Source organism: Pristiophorus japonicus, chromosome 8 (genome assembly GCF_044704955.1).
Source record: "Pristiophorus japonicus isolate sPriJap1 chromosome 8, sPriJap1.hap1, whole genome shotgun sequence".
Lineage (NCBI taxonomy): Eukaryota > Metazoa > Chordata > Chondrichthyes > Pristiophoridae > Pristiophorus > Pristiophorus japonicus.
In genome coordinates, this window is record NC_091984.1 from 133,816,793 (window position 1) to 133,837,912 (window position 21,120).

Genomic DNA, 21,120 nt, shown 5'->3' on the forward strand with positions numbered 1-21,120 from the left:
GTTGATTCTGTCAATGGGCATGGGGTCGAGGCGTGTTCCCTTATTGTATCAGCTAACTCCAACATTCCCTCCCTCATGTTCCTGGACAGTGTGCCCATTTCTCATGAGTGTTGCTTCTCCTGACAGTCCCGATATCTCATCACCCACCACACTGATGGTGTCCAGGAGTGATCGCTCTCCATGCTCATTGCCATGATCTGAACCACATCTGTTAGATCCTGCACCTCAGGAGAGCGCTGTTGAGCTCTCCTTCCCCTCCTCACCCTGGGTGTGGTCACATTTACAATTGCAATTCCATTGAATAAATTAAAATATTACTTACAGTAATTACTTGACCAAGGTCCTGCCACTTTTTGCACTGGCTTCCAGACCTTGGGGTGGTCACCATTGCACAGTAATCTTCTGCAAGTTGGTTCCAGCGTTGGGGGAGGGGGGGCGGGGGTTTATGGGGCTGGAGGAGATTAGAGATATGGAGGGGCGAGGCTTTGGAGAGATTTGAAAACCAGGATGAGAAGTTGAGGTGGTGCTTAACCGGGAGCCAATGTACGTCAGCGAGCACAGGAGTGATGGGTGAGCGGGACTTGGTGCGAGTTAGGACACGGGCAGCCAAGTTTTGGATCACCTCTAGTTTACATAGGGTAGAATGTGGGAGGCCATACATGAGTGTGTTGGAATAGTCAAGTCTAGGGGTAACTAAGGCATGGATGAGGGCTTCAATAACAGATGAGCTGAGGCAAGGGCAGAGACGGGCCATGTTAGAGGTGGAAATATATGTATAAGTACATTTTAATGCCATAATTTCCAAAAAAAGAATATGATGTTATGGTTCTGGAGTTTATGCCACGTCTGAGGAAGGCCTGTATGAGTTATTTATGGGATGCAATGCAGACTTCTGCACAAATGTTTTGGATAGGCGTGTTAACTTTTTCAGTCATTGACCACAATGAAGTCAGTTTTAAGAGAATCGCTGATTTTAAGCAGTCCGAGCAGTAAACCAAATCTTCCGATGTCTGCAATGATCTTTATTCCCCCCCCCCCCACTATATTTGGGAATCCGAAGTTCTGTTCAAAGGAATTAGTCAAACTGATGGCGTCTTCAGGGCAGAGATGTAACTTGCCATGGTTTTGTTTCTTGGAGGATTCTCGTAAGTTGTGCTGCGATGACTGTCCCATTCCATGTCAATGGAACTGTGTCCTGGAATGGTGCCCTGAGACCAAGGTGAGGGTGCAACATAAACAGTAACTGTAACACTGCATATGTCACACTGCGCCATCCGCCTGTGAAATTGCGTGTTTATACCCCTGAAACTGCTGAGTGATGCAAGTGTTGTTCTTTGCTTCTATCTACATAAAAACTCCTGGCATGGAAAGAACGTGTGTGTGTGTGTGTGTGTGTGTGTGTGTGTGAGAGGAGGAGACATTAGAAATAAGAGATTAGAGCAGGCAATACATCATCATCATCATCATCGGCAGTCCCTTGAACGAAGATGACTTGCTTCCACGAGTTCACAGATGTTTCAATGAAGGACCCGATGTTCCAGTCCTGAACTCCAGTTGAGGGTGTTGAAGATGCCGGTTTGTGAATTTTTTTTCGCGTGTGGTGACCGTTGCACACCAGCCACCATACGGGCTTGGCAGAGCTAAGTCTTGGTCCAGTGGCAAGGGGTTAACCAGGACGACTGGAGACCTGCTCTGCTGCACGGACCTAGTGCGCGCACACATCGCAGTGTGGGCTGGCCCGTGCTGCCCCTGGGCCCTCAACTCTTCTAGGCCCTGTTCCCTCATCTGTCGCACCTCCGCCACAAACACTTGCTGCTAATCCGCCCCAACCTTCCCACTCCTCTGTACCTGGGCCCTGCCGATGTTCCTGCCCACACTCCAAAATGGCGACCAGGGTTTTGATGACGTCACCCAGTCACCCATCTCAAAATCCTTGGAGCAGCTTGCGCTGGAGGTTGAAGTGGTATGCCACTCCAGCTCTTTTACTTGCTGACCTGCGGAGCTGTTTGTGGCAGTTTGTTTTAGTTGAACCCAGCTGATTATCGATACATCCCTTGGATCAGGATGTTCAGTAAGTGGATATAATGTCTACAATGAATCAGTGTGTTCCCAATATCTAGGTAATGGTCCACAGACAAGCTTATCATTTTACTCTGGATGACTGGAATGCATCATGTGCTGCCACGTGATCCTCTCATCTGATGCAAGAACATAAGAAATAGGAAGTCGAGTAGGCCATTTGGCCTCTCGAGCCTGCTCAGCCATTCAATAAGATCATGGCTGATCTGATCATGAACTCCGCTCCAACTGTAGTTGGAACAATATTTTTTCTCACAGTGGCTGAGCCAATAAACCAATAAACTAATTTATTGAATACGACATGTAAAGGAATGAACGGCACTAAGTGCAAACAGTATATTTACAGTGGTGACACTAGAGGGCATGATCTTAGAATAAGGGGCCGCCCATTTAAAACAGAGATGAGGAGAAATTTCTTCTCTGAGGGTTGTAAATCTGTGGAATTCGCTGCCCCAGAGAGCTGTGGAAGCTGGGACATGGAATAAATTTAAGACAGAAATAGAAATAGACAGTTTCTTAAATGGTAAGGGAATAAGGGGTTATGGGGAGCAGGCAGGGAAGTGGACCTGAGTCCATGATCAGATCAGCCATGATCGTATTAAATGGCGGAGCAGGCTCGAGGGGACGTATGGCCTACTCCTGCTCCTATTTATTATGTTCTTATGTATGTTAATTTACAAACCTCTTCAGTGTTAAAATGACAAAGGCGCATCATTTGTGCCAACCCTTACCATAAAATTGACCCTTGGAACATTTATTCTCACTCTTGTCATACCTCTCTCCATCTTTTACAATGTTCCTTCAAACCTACATCTTTGATCAAGCTTTTGGTCACCTGTCATATCTCCTTTATTGTGGCTCAGTGTCAAATTTTGTTAGTGCTCCTATGAAGTGCCTTGGGACAATTTACTATGTTAAAGGCGCTCTTATAAATGAAAGTTGTTTATTTGCTACCATAAAGTGACTGATTTTTGCTGAGCGCCTGCTGGCTTCTGATTGACATACCCGGCTACAATTTACCCAATATGCAACTTCAGTCTCCTTTTGAATATAAACTCAGAATGACGGTAGCCATTCGCTGATTGCCAATTAAATAAGATGCACATTCCAACCACTGATACGTGATTGCTGGAAATGGACTTTTCAACCAGTTATCAGGCGCACCACTGGTCAGAATGATACGATAGACCCTGCCTGCAACAGACATCAGTTTTAAAAGCTTCCTTTTGTTCAACAGGATCAAACTACTAACTGGTATCAATGCTTTTAGTGTGTCAGACCGTAATGTATATTTACTGCAGCTTGCACAAGCGGCACCCAAGTTTAATCTTGGAATCACAGAATGATACAGCGCAGAAGAAGGCCATTCGGCCCATTGTGCCTGTGCCAGCTCTTTGAAAGAGCTATTCAGTTAGTTCCACTCCCTCTGCTCTTTCCCCATAGCCCTGCAGGTTTTTTTCCCTTCAAAAAATTCCCTTTTGAAAGTTGCTATTGAATTTGCTTCTACTATCCTTTTCAGGCAGTGCTTTCTTAACCGCTCACTGCATAATGTTTTTTCCTCATGTCAATTGCCAATTATCTTAAGTCTGTGTCCTCTGGTTACTGACCCCTCTGCCACTGGAAACAGAGTAAATAAGGAGAAACTATCAAAACCATTCACGATTTTGAACACCTCTATTGCACCTTCCTGATGGGCACCAGAATGTAGCATTAGAAAGGAGAAACATGGTGCACAAAAGTGAGTATCGAAATAGGAGGATAACACCGATGAATGTGTGACCGGAGAGATGGTACAGAAAGGAGGGCTTCCGATTCCTGGGGCATTGGGACCGGTTCTGGGGGAGGTGGGACTAATACAGGCCGGATGGGTTGCACCTCAACAGGGCCGGAACCAAAATCCTCGTGGGGAGGTTTGCTCGTGCTGTTTGGGAGGGTTTAAACTAATTTGGCAGGGGGATGAGCACCAGGATGTAACATGAGAACGAGGAAATAAAGTGATCAAAGGATTGGGTGAGGCAGAGAGGTGTTAAGAGTGGTGAAACTAAGAGAATACAGGATCGTCGAAGATAGGTTTACAGTGAGTATATATGTGAATGCACGAAGCGTAGTGAACAAGGTTGGTGAGCTGCAGGCACAAATCGCCACATGACAATATGATGATGTAGCAATAACTGATACCTGGCTCAAAAACGGGCAGGATTAGGTATTAAATATTCCTGGTTTTAAGGGTTCAGGAAAGATAGGAGCTGGCGTGGCAGTATTGGTTAAGGAGAATGTTAGTGCTGGAGAGAGAGGATGCCCTGAAGGGGTCCAGACCGATCACATGATTTCAGGTGGGGTAGAGTAGAAATGTTGTAATACACAAGGTATTGCAGTTGTGTGGGACAGGCTCGATGGATCAGATAGTCTTTGGCTGTCCGTCATTATTTGTATGTTGGTGGAATTTATATGGCTAAATATGGCTAAACTCTATATAGAGTTAAGAAATAATAGAGGTGCCATTATTCTACTATAGACCACCAAATAGTGGAAAAGATATGGAGGAGCAAATCTGTAGAGAAATTCGAGAGAGGTGCAAGAACTAAAAAGAAAGACTTGCATTTATGTAGTGCCTTTCACAACCATATGTCCATTACAGTTTTGCCTACCAATCTTTGATTCCAGTTTACCCAGGCCAGATCCAACGATAGAGTAGTAATAATGGGGGACTTCAACTATCCTAATATAGACTGATATCATCATAGTGTTAAGGGCAGAGAAGGGGAAGAATTTCTGAAGTGTGTTCAGGAGAACTTTGTTGAGCAGTATGTTTCGGGCCTGATGAGGGAGGAGGCATTGCTGGATCTGGTTCTGGGGAATGAGGTTGGTCAAATGGAGCAAGTGTCAGTAGGTGAACATTTGAGGAACAATGATCATAAGGTTTAGATTAGCTATGGAAAAGGACAGGGAGCAATCTAGAGTAAAAATGTTAAACTGTGGTAGGCCAGGTTCAGTGGGTTGAGAACGGATCTGGCCCGGGTAAACTGGAATCAAAGTTTGACCGGCAAACCTGTAATGGAACAATGGGATGCCTTTAGGAGAGGAAATAGTTCAGGTGCAGTTGAGGTACATTCCCACTAGGGGGAAAGGCAGGGCAACTGAAGCCAGGGCTCTCTGGACGATGAGACAGAGAGAATATGATGAAGCAGAAAAAGAGCTGTATGATAGTTGTCGGGTTGCAAATACATCTGAGAATCAGGCGATATATGGAAAGGTCAGAGAAGTGGTGAAAAAGAAAATAAGAGGGGCAAAGAGAGAGTATGAGAATAGACTGACAGCTGACATAAAAAGGAAATCCAAAGACTTATAAATTGTAGTAAGAGGAGGGCTGGGGTCGATTAGGGACCAAAAAGAGACCTGAAAAAGCAATGAAGTTATGATGAACCTTTATTTAAAAAAAACCCACTGGAGTATTGTGACCAATTCTGGGGACTGCATTTTAGGAAGGATGTGAAGGCCTTGGAGAGGGTGCAGAAAAGATTTCCAAAAATGGTTCCAGGGATGAGGGACTTCAGTTACGTGGATAGACTGGAAAAGCTGGGGTTGTTCTCCTTAGAGCAGAGAAGGTTGAGAGGAGATTTGATAGAGATGCTCAAAATCATGAGGGGTCTGGATAGAATAGATGGAGAGGAACTGTTTCCACTGGCGGAAAGGCCAAGAACCAGAGGACACAGATTTAAAGTGATTGGCAAAAGAACCAAAGGCGACATGAGGAAAAACTTTTTCACACAGCAAGTGGTTAGGATCTTCAGTGCACTGCCTGAAAGGGTGGTGGAGGCAGATTCAATCATGGTTCAAAAAGGGGTTGTATAAGTATCTGAGAAAAATAATTGCAGGGCTATGGAGAAAGGGCAGGAGATTGGAACTAACTGCAGTGCTTTTGCAGAGAGCCAGCATGGACTTGATGGGTCGAATGGCCTCGCACTGTGCTGTAATGATTCTACGATTCTATAAATCTCCCTTTCAGTGATACCTTTCCAATAAATCTCTCTTGTGCCCATTTTAAGACATTGACATCCTTCCTAAAGTGTGGTGTCCAGAATGGAACACAATACTCCAGCTGGGGCCTAACCAAAGTTTTATAAAGATTTAGCATAACTTCCTTGCTTTTGTACTCTACTCCTCTATTTATAAAGCTAAGGATCCCGTATGTTGTTTTAACCGCCTTCTCAAATTGTCCTGCTACGTTCAAATATTTGAACCATTTAGTTTTACTGCTTTTCTTCAGTCTTTCTACCAATATGTATCACTTTACACTTCTCTGCATTAAATTTCGTCTGCCATGTCTTCTGCAAATTTAGAAATTATAGCCTATAAACCCAAGTCCAGATCATTTAATATATATCAAAAAGAGCAGTGATCCCAATACCGACCTCTGGGGAACCTCACTACGCTTCCCTCAAGTCCATTAAAACAACCCTTCACCACTTTCTGACCATAGTGAATTTCATATCCGCGCTGCAGACGCAGCTACTTGCACTAGAAAATGCCCTGATAGGCTCTGCATGATCACATGACCTGATTGGTCCCACCTTGGAGCACAGATCATACCCAGATGTTTCTCTGGAAAGTGTAATTGGGACCACCAGCCCAAGTTCTGAGCGACTATGCAAAGTTTAATTCAAGCCACTCTGACTTCAGACCCCAGACAGGATTGAGTTCCCCATCCCAGCCCAAGTTCCTGCCAAAGCCTAGCCCAATGTCCTCTTCCCTTCCCTTCCCTTCCCACCCCAGTCTCTCTTCTCTTTTCCCCCCCCACTTCTCTCTTTCCGCCCCCCCCCCCCCCCACCCCCGGCTGGTGTCTCTCCTATTACCTCCGATGTTATCTCTCCCACAGAAGGCTACGAAAATGTTTCAAATAATCCAAAAGCTAGAAGCAGCTCCATCCGTCTGTCTCTCTGCCTAGCGCCCCACTTCCGATTTCCGGCTTCCTTGTACGTCACACTGCGCATGCGCAATCGAATCGAGGGCCCGTGCTCAAAAAGTGGGTGGAGTCCAATGCGTACATGCGCAGAAGGACACAGAAAAACCAAGTGCAAATAGTCCCTCTGCATGTTGCCACTATTCCCTCATTCTCACGGGCTTCTATTTTGCTAACCAGTCTATTTTGTGTATCCACTGCCTTTTGAAAGTCTACATACCCATCAATCTCATGTGTGACAAAACATTAAATAATCAATTACAGACAAAAATGCTTAATTTTTCGCACTGCTCCCTTAGTCCATGCAGTCTTTATATACAGCAAGTAACTTTACACTTGCAGCTTGGGGCAAGGACATGGGGCTTGCAATGACGCAAGGCTACCTAGTTTCTGTGAGTGGTAATCAGTGCTCAAGCAGACGGGTGTGGTACTGAGGCCCAACCTTCTGCAATGTGTTAATCTGTTAAGGCCTACCTTCAGCTGTTTTGGCCCAGCGCTCTGGAATTCCATCCCTAAGTCTCGTCTCTTCTTAAGACCTACCTCTTTTGACCAAGCTTTTAATCGCGTGTCCAAATATCTCCTTCTGTGGCTCAGTGACAAATTTTGTCTGATCACTCTCCTATGAAATGCTTCGGGATCTTTTACTACAACAACAACAACTTTATTTATATAGCACCTTCAACGTAGTAAAACACCCCAAGGCGCTTCACAGGAGCACTATAAGAGAAAGAAACTTGACATCGAGCCACGCAAGGAGAAATTAGGGCAGTTGACCAAAAGCTTGGTTATGGAGGTAGGTTTTAAGGAGCGTCTTAAAGGAGGAACATAAGAAATAGGAGCAGGAGTAGGCCATTTGGCCCCTCGAGCCTGCTCCGCCATTTAATAAGATCATAGCTGATCTGATCATAGACTCAGCTCCACTTCCCTGCCTGTTCCCCATAACCCTTTATTCCCTTATTGCTCAAGGCCCAACTGACTCAACCTAGCTTCATAAGTCAACCCTCTCATCTCCGGAATCAACCTCGTGAACCTTCTCTGAACAGCCTCCAATGCAAGTATATCCTTCCTTAAATACGGAGACCAAAACTGTATGCAGTACTCTAGGTGTGGCCTCACCAATACCCTGTACAGTTGTAGCAGGACTTCTCTGCTTTTATGCTCCATCCCCCTTGCAATAAAGGCCAACATTTCATTTGCCTTCCTGATTACTTGCTGTACCTGCATACTAACTTTTTGTGTTTCATGCGCAAGGACCCCCAGATCCCTCTGTACTTTGCAATTTTTCTCAATTTAAATAATAATTTGCTTTTCTATTATTCCTACGAAAGTGGATAACCTCACATTTTTCCACATTATACTCCATCTGCCAAATTTTTGCCCATTCACTTAGCCTGTCTATATTCCTTTGCAGATTTCTTGTGTCCTCCTCACAGTTTGCTCTTCCACCCATCTTTGTATCATCAGCAAACTTGGCTACATTACACTCGGTCCCTTCATCCAAGTGATTAATATAGCTTGTAAATAGTTGAGGCCCCAGCACCGATCCCTGCAGCACCCCACTAGTTACTGTTTGCCAACTGGACAATGACCCATTTATCCCGACTCTGCTTTCTATCCATGTTAATATATTACCCCCAACCCCGTGAACTTTTATCTTGTGCAGTAATCTTTTAGGTGGCACCTTATCGAATGCCTTCTTGAAATCCAAATTCACCACATCCATTGGTTCCCCCTTATCCAACCTGTTCTTTACATCCTCAATGAACTCCAGCAAATTTGTCAAACATGATTTCCCTTTCATAAAACCATGCTGACTCTGCTTGATTGAATCATGCTTTTCCAAATGTCCTGCTACTGCTTCCTTAATAATGGACTTCAGCGTTTTCCCAACGACAGATGTTAGGCTAACTGATCTATGGTTTCCTGCTTTCAGTCTGCCTCTTTTTTTAAAAATAGGGGCATTAGATTTGCTGTTTTCCAATCCGCTGGGATCTCCCCAGAATTCAGGGAATTTTGGTAGATTACAACCAATGCATCCACTATCTGCAGCCACCTCTTTTAAGACCCTAGGATGCAGCCCATCAGGTCCAGGGGACTTTTCTGCCTTTAGTCCCATTATTTTACCGAGTACTTCTTCATTAGTGATAGTGATTGTATTACGTTTCTTCCTCCCTATAGCCCCTTGATTATCCACTATTGGAAAGGGAGGTGGAGAGGTTTAGGCAGGGAATTTCAGAGCTTAGAGCCGAGGCAACAGACTTGAGTACACACTATTTAATACTAAATTGAAGAGAGTACACTCCAACTTAATGCTTCACATGCATTAGTATGTTGGAGCAGTGGTGCACAGTTACATTAACCTGTCGTGTAAGAAGAATGGATGGGGCAGTACCAGAAAACAGAATGGAGCATTATTTCAAAAAGGTAATTATTCAATTTAAGGTATTCAAATTGTCCCAAACCAAAGCAGTTTCCATAAGTAAACTTCACTGTATGAGTCCCTAAATGAAATAATTTAAAACTGTAACTATAAATTTGATACAATTGGCCTTGTGCGAAGATTGTGGGCCCAAGTTTCCACATGATTTGCACCTGATTTTTAGGAGCAACTGGTGGAGAACGGACTATCTTCGAAATCGCAATTTTCCACATTTTTTTTTCTGCAGTTCTAGTCAGGTAGAACAGTTCTACTTTGGAACAGAATTTTTTCTTCAAAAGGGGGCGTGTCCGGCCACTGACGCCTGATTTCAAAGTTTCCACAGTGAAAACGTACTCCAAACTAAAGTAGAATGGAGCAAGTGAAGATTTTTGTAGAACTGAAAAAACCTGTTCTACACATTAAAAAAATCAGGTGCAGGTTACAAATTAGGCGTCCAGAACGAGGGGGGGGGGAAGTGAAGTCATTAAATTCTACAATAAATCCTTATTTATACTTCTACAAATATTATACAAATAAATCCAACCTGAATAAACATTTATAAGCAAAGAAAAGATTAAATAAACCATCTTCCTACCTGTGTGAAAGTGCTTCAGGCACGGAGAATTCTGCAGTCAGCTTGAGGCGCTCGTTCTTCCCGCGAGGGGGGGGGGAGAGGAGGCGCTCGTTCTTTCCCGCGGGGGGGGGGGGGTGGCGAAAGGCGCCCGTTCTTCCCGCGGGGGGGGTAGGAGGCGGCCGTTCTTCCCGCGGGGGGGGGGGGGGGGGGGCAAGGAAGCGCCCGTTCTGCCCGCGAGGGGGAGGGGAGAGGAGGCGCCCGTTCTTCCCGCGGGGGGGGGGTAGGAGGCGCCCGTTCTTCCGGGGGGGAGGCGCCTGTTCTGCCCGCAGGGGGGGGAGGGGGAGGGGAGAGGAGGCGCCCGTTCTTTCCCGCGGGGGGGTGTAGGAGGCGCCCGTTCTGCCCGCGGGGGGGGGGGAAGAGAGGAGGCGCCCGTTCTTCCCGCGGGGGGGGGGGAAAGAGACAGTGAGAAGGCTGCAGTGAGATGTGCTGATGGCAATGTGCTTTTATTAAAAAAAATGTTCAAAAATTAAACAGCTACAAAGAACTACAAAAATGGCCGAGTGCCAATGTTTTTTTCACACTGAGCATGCGAGAACGCTCCAACGCGCACACGCAGCGTTGCCGGCAGGAAAAAAACTAATTTAAATAGTACCCGCCCCCTCCCACTTACAAAATCGGCGCGAGTGTAGGCTCCGCCCCTCTGGGCGCCGCGCCAGGCAGACAAGGAGCTGCAGAACGCTCCAGAATCGCGATTTTTTTTTTTAGGCGCCGTTTTAGGCGCGAAAAACGGGCGCCCAGCTCGGAGGGGCGCCCGTTTTTTATCGTGTGGAAACTTGGGCCCCTTGTGTGGAGATTTGAAGGTACCGAATGTAGGGCAGGCAGTTCAATTTACAAGAGAGAACTACTTTGATTTATATGGCGCCTTTCACGACCACCGAACGTCTCAAAGCACTTTACAGCCAATGAAGTACTTTGGGAGTGTAGTCACTGTTATAATGTGGGAAATCCGGCAGCCAATTTGCGCGCAGCAAGCTCCCAGGAACAGCAATGTGATAATGACCAGATAATCTATTTTTGTTGATTGAGGGATTAAATATTGGCCAGGACATCGGCGATAACTTCCCTGCTCTTCGAAATAGTGCCATGGGATCTTTTACGTCCGCCTGAGAGCAACCGGGGCCTCGGTTTAACGTCTCATCCGAAAGACTGCACCTCCGACAGTGCAGTGCTCCCTCAGGACTGCACTGGAGTGTCGGCCTAGAATTATATGCTCAAGTCCCTGGAGTGGAATTTGAACCCACAACCTTCTGACTCCGAGGCAAGTGTGAAGAAGGGATCAAGGTCATGTGACTTTGACCCTCATTGATGCTGGCTACTTTTGGGGATGGGCAGTGATTTTTATTTCTAACTGGCGAGAGAACTGCGGATTTGCCATTGGCTGCAGTTCTTGCTAAAAGTGATTTTTGGAACTGCAACTGAGGGGTGTGTATTCTGTGATATATTTGACCCATCTGGGCAGATAAAATTGTCAGCTTGTTCTGGAAGGCAAAGACTTTGATCACTAAATTGTAGCCCTGCAACTGTTTACATTTCAGCAATACAGGGCCACAATTATCCGTACCTCTGTCTTATATTTGCAGTGTCCCAGTATCTTTCAGAAGCTCAGCAGGGCTGGGTTTAGTTGGTATTTGGATAATTGAACAGTGAAAAATTAAACACCGGGAAGACCAAAGTCATTGGGCTAGAACCTCCACTTTTGAGCTTACCTGCCAAAAATTTCCGGCGTGGGCAGTAAAAAAGGGTTTGCAGATCGCCGGCTTCTCGTCCATTCTCAAAACATCTAGTTTGCATTTTTGAAAATGGGCGTTACCGCGAGTGATATCAAATGAGCAGAAGCGTAAAATTTTTTTGACCTTCTGCTGTAAAGTGTTGCCGTCCTTAGCAACGGCATGGCAACGTCCAATTCCTGCAATTCAGGAGGTCAAGGGTCACCATGACATGCGCAGAAGAGGAGACAGAGAGAGAGAGAGAGGGAACTCAGAGGCACTTAAAGCGTGCGTGGCTGTGGTGTGTGCTTGTCTGGCTGTTGTGGGAGGCATGACGGAGATTCAAAAAGCCTGCTAAGCATCAAGAACATAGTTGCCACCCAGTTTTTGTCCAACAAATAAGATATAACATGGAAGGGATGGAGGAGGCCCTGGAGCTGGTAGTCAGGAACAATGGTGGCAGAGGGCTCCCAGTGGTCCCTGAGCACGGCACTCCACCACTGCACCACCACTGCGAATGACAGATGAGAGCAAGGACCAAGGTCCTGCTTCTGCATCAGAGAATGTTGCCCCCTCGGCACCACCCGCTCCCCTATCCGTGCACCCACCGCATCTGCCTTCCCTGCCTCCCCCCTCCCCAATGAGGCACTGCCTGAGGAGCTCCTCAGCCAGGAGCCATGGAGCGAAGAGGGGAAGGGATAGAGGTGGGGAGAAGAAGGAGGGGTGAAGGAAAGTGAGGTGCATGTGTGCAGTTGATGGCTGTCTTATATCTCCATCTGGGTGTATGCAATTTGTTGCAATGTATGGGGGGAGGGGACCACACTCCTGCTTTGCCTTTGTATTCCGTGTTGCTGGCGATGTTGCACATGTGATTTATGTCAATGGTGGAAAAAGTGGGGTGTGGGCTGGGGTTGGGTGTTATTGGCTGTGATACATGATTTTCAGACCAATGTTGGTATTAAATTTTTGAACATAACCTTGTTGCGCAGTGTCTCAGATAGCTGGACCGTTACACACTGGTGATTCCTTACCGTTAAATACAACTTTACGTCAATCAACGTAAACTTTAACTGGCACCAAGGTGATGGGCACCATTGATGTATGAGCTGCACACACACAGCAGTGTATCAACGTTGTCACTCACATCAGCGCTCTTTCAGGCAAATCTTTCCGATATCAGCTCCTCATGTAAGAGTGGGATTTAACAAATACCAGCCACACCTCTGGCATTCGTCCCGGTTAGTTCCACTTTTTGTGGCGTTTTTTTGAGCAGGCGATATTCTGGGTGATATGTGTGGGAGGTGGTGAAATTGACGGGCGATTTCCATGGCTGCTAGTTTGGGTAATTATGCTCTTTATGGCAAAACAGTTGCCGGGCGTTATTATTGAATCTCGGCGTTAAGTCCATGAGGAAAGTAATGCTGGGCGATATGGGCGTTGATTTCACCATTCAGCTGATTCCCCCCAAAAAAAATGGGCGGGCGGTCATATTTTTTCTTGCCGTTAAGCACATGGGGAAAATAACGCTCTCCGATAAGTCTCCTTAAAAAAAAAGCCTGTCAGTTTCCATTTTGTGCCAAAACGGGCGATATCTGGGCATTATTCGTCATTTCAGCGATTAAGTGGGCGTTAAGCAGGCATAAAAAGTGGAGGTTCTAGCCCATTGTCTTCGGCCCCCGCCGCGCACACCACAATTGCACAGATTACCTGCTCCATGGCCACTGTCTTGGGTTGAAACCAACCACAATCTATGTCTTACTGGACCCCAAGCTGGGCTAACTCCATATCCTCTCCATCACAAAGACCACCTACTTTCACTCTCGTAGTATCCTCCATCTTCATTTCTGCCTCATCCCATCTGTTACTGAAACCCTCATCTATGCTTTTGTTATCAGCTTACTCGATTATTCCAACGCTCTCCTGGCTGGCCTTCCATCTTCCACCCTCCATAAACCTCCGCTCATCCAAAACTCTGCCGCCTGTATCCTAGCCTGCACCAAGACCCGTTTGCCCATCAGTCCTGTGCTCGCTGACCTGCATTGGCTCCTGATCGCCCAATGCTTCTGGTTTAAAATTCTCATTCTTCTGTTCAAATCACTTCATGGCCTCGCCCCTCCCTAACTCTGTAATATTAGACAACCCTCCAAGAACTCTGCATTCCTCCAACTCTGGTCCTCTGTGCGTCCCCCACTCCCTACGTCTAACCATTGGCCTTCAGCCGTCTAGGCGCTATGCTTTAGAATTCCCTCGCTAACCCTCTCCATCTCTCCAGCTCTGTCTCGCTCTTTAAACCCATTCTTAAAATTTACCTCCTGAGTAAGCTTTTAGACACCTCTCCGAATATCTCATTTTTCAGCTTGGTGTCAGTTTTTGTATGATTGCTCTCCTGGGACATTTTTCTATGTTAAAGGCGCCGCACAAATGCAACTTGTTGTGGATTGCCTGGGAATACCAGCTGCTGTTAGATCTTTACCCCTCCAGCAGAGGGCGCTCATGTCTGTACTTTTCATCACTGCTATTTACTCCCACACCAGCACAGAATGAATCATCATTCCTCTTTACATCAAATCATAGAATGGTAACAACACAGAAGGAGGCCATTTCACCCATCGAGCCCGCTCACTGCAAGAGCACTTCAGCTAGTCCCACTCCCCCGCCCTTTCCCGTTAGCTCTACAATTTTTTTCCCTTTTAGGTACTTACCCAATTCCCTTTTGAAAGCCACAATTGAATCTGCCTCCACCACCCTTTCAGGCAGTGCATTCCAGATCATAACCACTTGCTGTGTAAAAAAAAAGTTTAACCCTCCTGCCGCCTTTGGTTCTTCTGCCAATCACCTTAAATCTGTGCCCTCTGGTTCTCGACCTTTCCGCCAATGGGAACAATTTCTCTCTGTGTTCTGTCTAGACCCCTCTTGATTTTGAACACCTCTATCAAATCTCGTCTCAACCTTCTCTGCTCTTAAGGAAAACAAACTCGGCTTCTCCAGTCTAGCCATGTAACTGAAGTTCCTCATCCCTGCAACCATTCTTGTAAATCTTTTTTTCACCCTCTAAGGCCTTCACACCCTTAAAGTGCGATGCCTAGAATTGGACACCATATTCCAGTTGAGGTGGAACCAGTGTTTTATAAAGGTTCATCATAATTTCCTTGCTTTTACACTCTCTTCCTCTATTTATGAAGCTCAGGATCCCTCCCGTATGCTTTTTTAACTGCTTTCTCAACCTGCCTTGTCACCTTCAGTGATTTGTGCACATCTACCCCCAGGTGTCTCTGTTCATGCACCCCTTTTAGAATTGTAGCCTTCAGTTTATATTGTCTTTTCTCATTCTTCCTACTAAAATGTATCACTCTGCATTAAATTGCATCTACCACGTGTCCGCCCATTCCACCAGCCTGTCTGTCTGTCTTGAAGTCTATCACGCTCCTCCTCACTGTTCACTATACTTCCAAGTTTTGTGCCATCTGCAAATTTTGAAATTGTGCCGTGTACACCCATGTCCAAGTCAGTAATACAAGAAAAGCAGTGGTCCTTGGGGAACACCACTGTATACATTCCGATGTCCGAAAAACAACCGTTCACCATTACTCTCTGTTTCCTGTCACTTAACCAATTTCATATCCTGTCCCTTTTATTCCATGGGCTTCAACTTTGCTGGCAAGCCTATTATGTGGTACCTTATCAAACGCCTTTTGGAAATCCATGTACACCACATCAACCTCATTGCCCTCATTAACCTTAAAATTGTAGAAACATTACGACACAGAAGGAGGCCATCGTGTCCGTGCCAATAACTGAGTTTTTTGATGAGGTAACAATCAAGTTAGTTAAACACGATTTGCCTTTAACAAAACAAAGAAGGAATTTCTTCTCCCAGAGGGTTGTGAATCTGTGGAATTCTCTGCCCAAGGAAGCAGTTGAGGCTAGCTCATTGAATGTATTCAAATCACAGATCGATAGATTTTTAACCAATAAGGGAATTAAGGGTTATGGGGAGCGGGTGGGTAAGTGGAGCTGAGTCCACGGCCAGATCAGCCATGATCTTGTTGAATGGCAGAGCAGGCTCGAGGGGCTAGATGGCCTACTCCTGTTCGTAATTCTTATGTTCTTATGTTCTGCTGGCTTTTCTTTATTAATTCACGTTTGTCCAAGTGACTGTTAACTTTGTGCCTGATTATTGTTTCTAAAAGCTTCCCCACTATCGAGGTTAAACTGATTGGCCTGTAGTTGCTGGGTTTATCCTTGCATCTGTGTAACATGTACAGTTCTTCAGTCCTTGCACCACCCCAGTATCCGAGGAGGATTGGAAGATTATGGTCAGTACCTCCGCGATTTCTTCCCTCAGCATCCAAGGATGCATCCCATCCAGTCCTGGTGACATATCAACTTTAAGTACAGACAGCCTTTCTAGTCTTTACTTCTTCTGTTTCCGTGACTGGTATCGATCAGTGGGAGATGGATACTAATTTTTAATCGCGGTAGCCCCCCGCCATACTCCCTGAAGCACTTTAGGATGTCTCCCTACATTATAGGCATGATGTTCGTGTGCCAGGAGGCTGCTGGGCAGACATCTATTCCCAAATTCAGTATATTAGATAGGTTAGAATTTTAATCGATGTATTTTGGGAAACTCTGCTTAACCAGCCAATTTCTTCGTTGTTACTGGCTCTTCCATGTTAGTATAAAAGAAAGACTTGCATTTATATAGCGCCTTTCACAGCCAGCGGATGTCTCAAAGCATTTTACAGCCAATGAAGTACTTTTGGAGTGTAGTTACTGCTGTAATGCAGGGAAACGCAGCAACCAATGTGTGCACAGCAAGCTCCCACAAACATCAATGTGATAATGACCAGATAATCTGTTTAGTGATATTGGTTGAGGGATAAATATTGGGCAGGACAATCAAGACCGCTAAGTGGATATGGCGGACAGCAGCAGGAAGAGGAGGAAACACAGTAAATATGTTAAACCATACGAGATACATTTCAGATTTGAGGCAGGGTTACAGCCGAGCTTTTGCAGTTTGTTGTCTGAATCACCCTCCGATTTACTGTGTAATAATTGACAGTGCGCTATCCAGAGTTCTGTATTATATGGAAAAATCCAACCCAGGTCTGTGATATAACTGCTTTTTTTTGTTTCTTGTAGAATCGTTACTGTTTGAAGAACTGAATGATTCCAGTGACATGCTTGTAGCTTTGAAAAATCATCCGTTTGTAAGTACTTCACGATCTGTCCCTTCAGTAGCACATCAGTTGGGTCACACGGTGTTCAGATTGTGTAAACGCTTTTCTTCAGGTTTTGCTCGATTAGTTGGGCAGAAAATGTTTCCACTGGCAATAGGGTCAGTAACCAGACGAGACAGATTTAAGATAATTGGCAAAATCACCAGAGGGGAGAGAAGCAGAAAGTTGTTTACGCAGCGAGATGCTATGATCTGGATTGGGTGGTGGAATCAGATTTAATAGTAACTCTCAAAAGTGAATTGAATACATACATACAGGAGAAATTTGTAGGACTATAGGGAAAGAGCAGGGGAGTCGGACCAATGGGATGGCTCTTTCAAGAATGCCGGCACAGACACGATGAGCTGAGGCGGAGCAAGCCTATCGCAGTCTGCAGGGGGGCGGGGCTAAGCCCCTGCGTGTCTTTCACAGCCGGCTTCCTTGCACATGCGCATTGCAAGGTGTGTGCCTGCGCAATGGCTCAGCAGGGCGTTTTCCCCCAGTCTGTTTCAGAATGGTGTGGGTACCGGGGAGGGATGGAGGAGCGTGGAAAGGGGGCACTGGGCAGGTGATCTGTGCGGGAGAAACATGGGGAGGTAATCGGTGGGGGAGAAACATGGCAAGGGATGGAGGAGTGTGGCAAGTGATGGAGGAGCGTGGGTTGGGGGGGCACTCGAAATGATCGAAGGGCCGGAGGAGAGAGCAGGGGTGCCTCCGTCCCCCGTCCCCCCCGCGTTCAGCCGCGCCCCCCCCCTCCCGTGCGCGCACACACACACACACACACACACATCCTACCACCCCCCTACCCCTCACTGTCCGATACAGAGAGAGAGAGAGAGAGAGAGACACTGATAGAAACACCTTCCCTTTACATAAAGGTAGGACTTCTATTTTTTTTTATTTTTTATTGATTGGTTGCTTATTACTTTGGTCTTGGTGTTTTAGGTGCAAGGTTCCTTCTATTTTTTATTAATTAATTGCTTATTACTTTTTGTGCTTCGTAAATGTACTGCTTTGTTTTGTTCTTACTGCTTTAAATGTATTTTGCTTCTTTAATGTTGTTGTGAAGGTGTTTATGGAAAATCCTCCAACTTCCCTCTTTCCCTCCGCCCTCCCCCCACCTTGTTGTGATGTTGATGTGTCCTTTGTGTTTAATGCTTCCCACCCTCCCCGTCTCTGACTGTGCCTGCACTAAACTTAACTCTAGGTAAGGTTTTTCAGAACTTACAAAAGTGGACACTTATTCCATCCTAAGTTAGTTTGTAGTAAGTTTTCACTGCTGAAACTTGCAAAACAGGCCTGAGTGGCTGGACTCACCCCCTTTTGGAGAAAAAAAAACCTGACCTAAACTAACTCACTAGAACTGGAGCAAACTAATATCCGAGAATTGCAATTTCTAACATATTCCAAACTAAACTAGTTGCTCCAAAAAACTCCACCTAAAACTTGGGCCCTAAAAGAGGAGAGCAGCATTCTTCAGGGAGATCCTGCTACAACTGTTGGTGAGACCACACCTAGGGGGTGAAATTGGTCGTCCGCCCATTTTTTGGTTGTATGTCGTTGCATACCTTCTGGTACCACTGGGACGGAGTGTCTGCGATTTTCATCGCTCTTTTTCTCAGCGGTATGTCGAATGGAGTGCAGCCGGTGGTGTGCGGGCAGTGAGTCATTTTCACTCTGGAATCTTCGGATCCAGAGTTGTGCACATGCTGCTGCGAAGCTCCGCCCCCCCGAGAGGCACCAACGAGAATCCAGAGAGACTGCCGGCCTGAGAGCAATGTGCAGGTATGGGGGAGGTGGGGGATAGCTGTTGTGGGGGGAGTCCCTGTGAAGGGGATCACTGCTGTCAGGGGTGATACCTGTGAAGGGGGAGATCGCTGCTTGGGGGTGGGGAACAAATCGCTGGGGGGGGCGGGGGGCGGGAGAGACGGGGTTGAGAGCGGGAGGGTGAAAGATAAAAAAAATTCACAGGTAAAGATCCATATCGCCGACTGAAGATTGACTTAAAACCACCTTTTCCAGGGCGGTCTGCAGGGTCGGCGGTATTTCAGTGGTAAGTGATCAATTTGGCAATTTTGGGAGGCATGTCGGCGGTGTGCATGGGCGGATACCGTCCGGCGGGATGTCGCTGATGAATTTTCCGTTGGCCAGTATGTTGGTATTTTTCGATCTATTTGACGATTTTGGGCGGTATGTCCACTAATTTTGGACCCCGAGAGTACTGCGTACAGTTTTGGTCTCCTTATTTAAGGAGGGATATACTTGCATTCAAGGCAGTTCAGAGAAGGTTCACTCGGTTGATTCCTGAGATGCGGGAGTTGTCTTCTGAAGAAAGGTTGAGTAGGTTGGGCCTATACTCATTGGAGTTTAGAAGAATGAGGTGATCTTATTGAAACATATGACACTGAGGGAGCTCGACAAGGTAGATGCAGAGAGGATATTTGCACTCATAGGGGAATCTAGAACTAGGGAGCATTGTCTCGGAATAAGGGGCTGCCCATTCAAAACGGAGATGAGGAATTTCTTCTCGAGGGTTGTATATCTATGGATTTCTGCCCCAGAGAGCTGTGGAGGCTGGGTCATTGAATATATTTAAGGTGGAGATAGACAGGTTTTTGAGCGATTTAAAGGAAGTTGAGTTGAGCCTAAGATCTGATCAGCCATGATCTTATTAAATGGCGGAGTAGGCTCAAGTGGCCAAATGGCCTACTCCTGCACCTATTTTTTATGTTCTTGATACTGCTTCACTGAAGGAATGTTCAGCTGACGGCATCCTGTGTCAGGACATGTGAGGGTGTTCTCAGTGAAGTTCGGCTGTTCATTATTCAATCGCCAACATAATCAAACAGCAATTTGTACAAAAATCCTTGGAATATGTTGAAATTTTTTTTACACTTTTATTTGTCACGTTTGCGTCAGATGCGTACCTTCTGGGGACTGGACGGTTTAGACACTCTTCACCTCTGCATCTGGGTTAAAATACAGCCCAGGCTCATAGATTTCAGGTTTCTGCTAATCAGAGCCCTACATGAAATGGGTTTGGGTGGTTTCAATCCCACTGTCAATGGAGATAGTTCAACAGCACCAAGCTCCCAAACTGAATGTGATCATGAAAGCAAGTTTTTCCAAAATTATCTTGGTCTGTCATTTTCTGGAAAGAAGGTACTGTTGTCTTATGGCCCAGTTAACCCCAATTTTTAAAAAAATCAAATGTTAATGCACATTCAGGTCAATTCTCCCTGGTATGATGCTCATCTTGCTACCCTCAAGTCCAGATGCAAACTTGAATGTATCTGGTGCACAGCTGGTTTAGCCATTCATCACCAAGCCTGGATCGTGTCGAGCGCTATCGGGATTCACTCTCCTCTGCCAGAACCGTCCACAACTCTACCACCATCCTGAAGAGCTAAGCTACTCCTGACTTTCCTTCCCTACCAGCTATCTGATTAAACATCTCTCCTCTGACCGCTCCAGTCTCACCTTCAACAGCAATTATAAGGACATCTTTATCACTGAGATTGAGCCCATCTTTTCAGCTGCCTCTGCTGTTCTCCCTTTTTCCAGTTAAACATTGGAATGTGTGAATCCATCATCATCGCTGCCACATACCCCTTTGCCATGAATTCCACCCCACTCCATGACCACTCCCAGGCTCAACCTGACTGTTCACTATCTCGGCGTTCTAGTTGACCCTGAGCTGAGTTTCCAACGTTATATACCCTCCACCACAAATCCCGCCTACTTCCACCTTCACAACATTGCCCACTTCTCTCCCGGCCTCAGCTCACATGCAACTGGGAGCCTCATATACCTTTATCACTTGCAGACTCGAGTATTCGAATGCTCTCCTGACCGGCCTCCCATCTTCCATCCTCCATAAACTTCAGCAAATGCAAAACTCTGCTATCCATATCCTAACTGGCACCAAGTCCCATTAACCGCACCACCCCCCCCCCCCCCCCCCCCACTCCCCCACCGTAGCTGATGACTGATTTCCCCCAGCACTGACATATCGCCCAGTGCCTAGTCCTTGAGTTTAAATTCCTTCGTGGCCTTGCTTCCTCCCTATCTCTCTAATCTCATACAGTCATCCCCAC

At 46.1% G+C, this 21,120-nt stretch overlaps 1 protein-coding gene across 1 annotated transcript in view; it reads left to right on the forward strand.

The window, feature by feature from the left end:
* LOC139269165 (cyclic AMP-dependent transcription factor ATF-6 alpha-like) overlaps window positions 1-21,120 on the forward strand; it is a 686,031-nt gene that overhangs the window by 14,395 nt on the left and 650,516 nt on the right. The window contains exon 2 of the mRNA XM_070888266.1: window positions 16,947-17,014. Within this exon, the coding sequence (XP_070744367.1) occupies window positions 16,947-17,014 (68 nt within the window). The remainder of the gene's footprint in view (window positions 1-16,946; window positions 17,015-21,120) is intronic.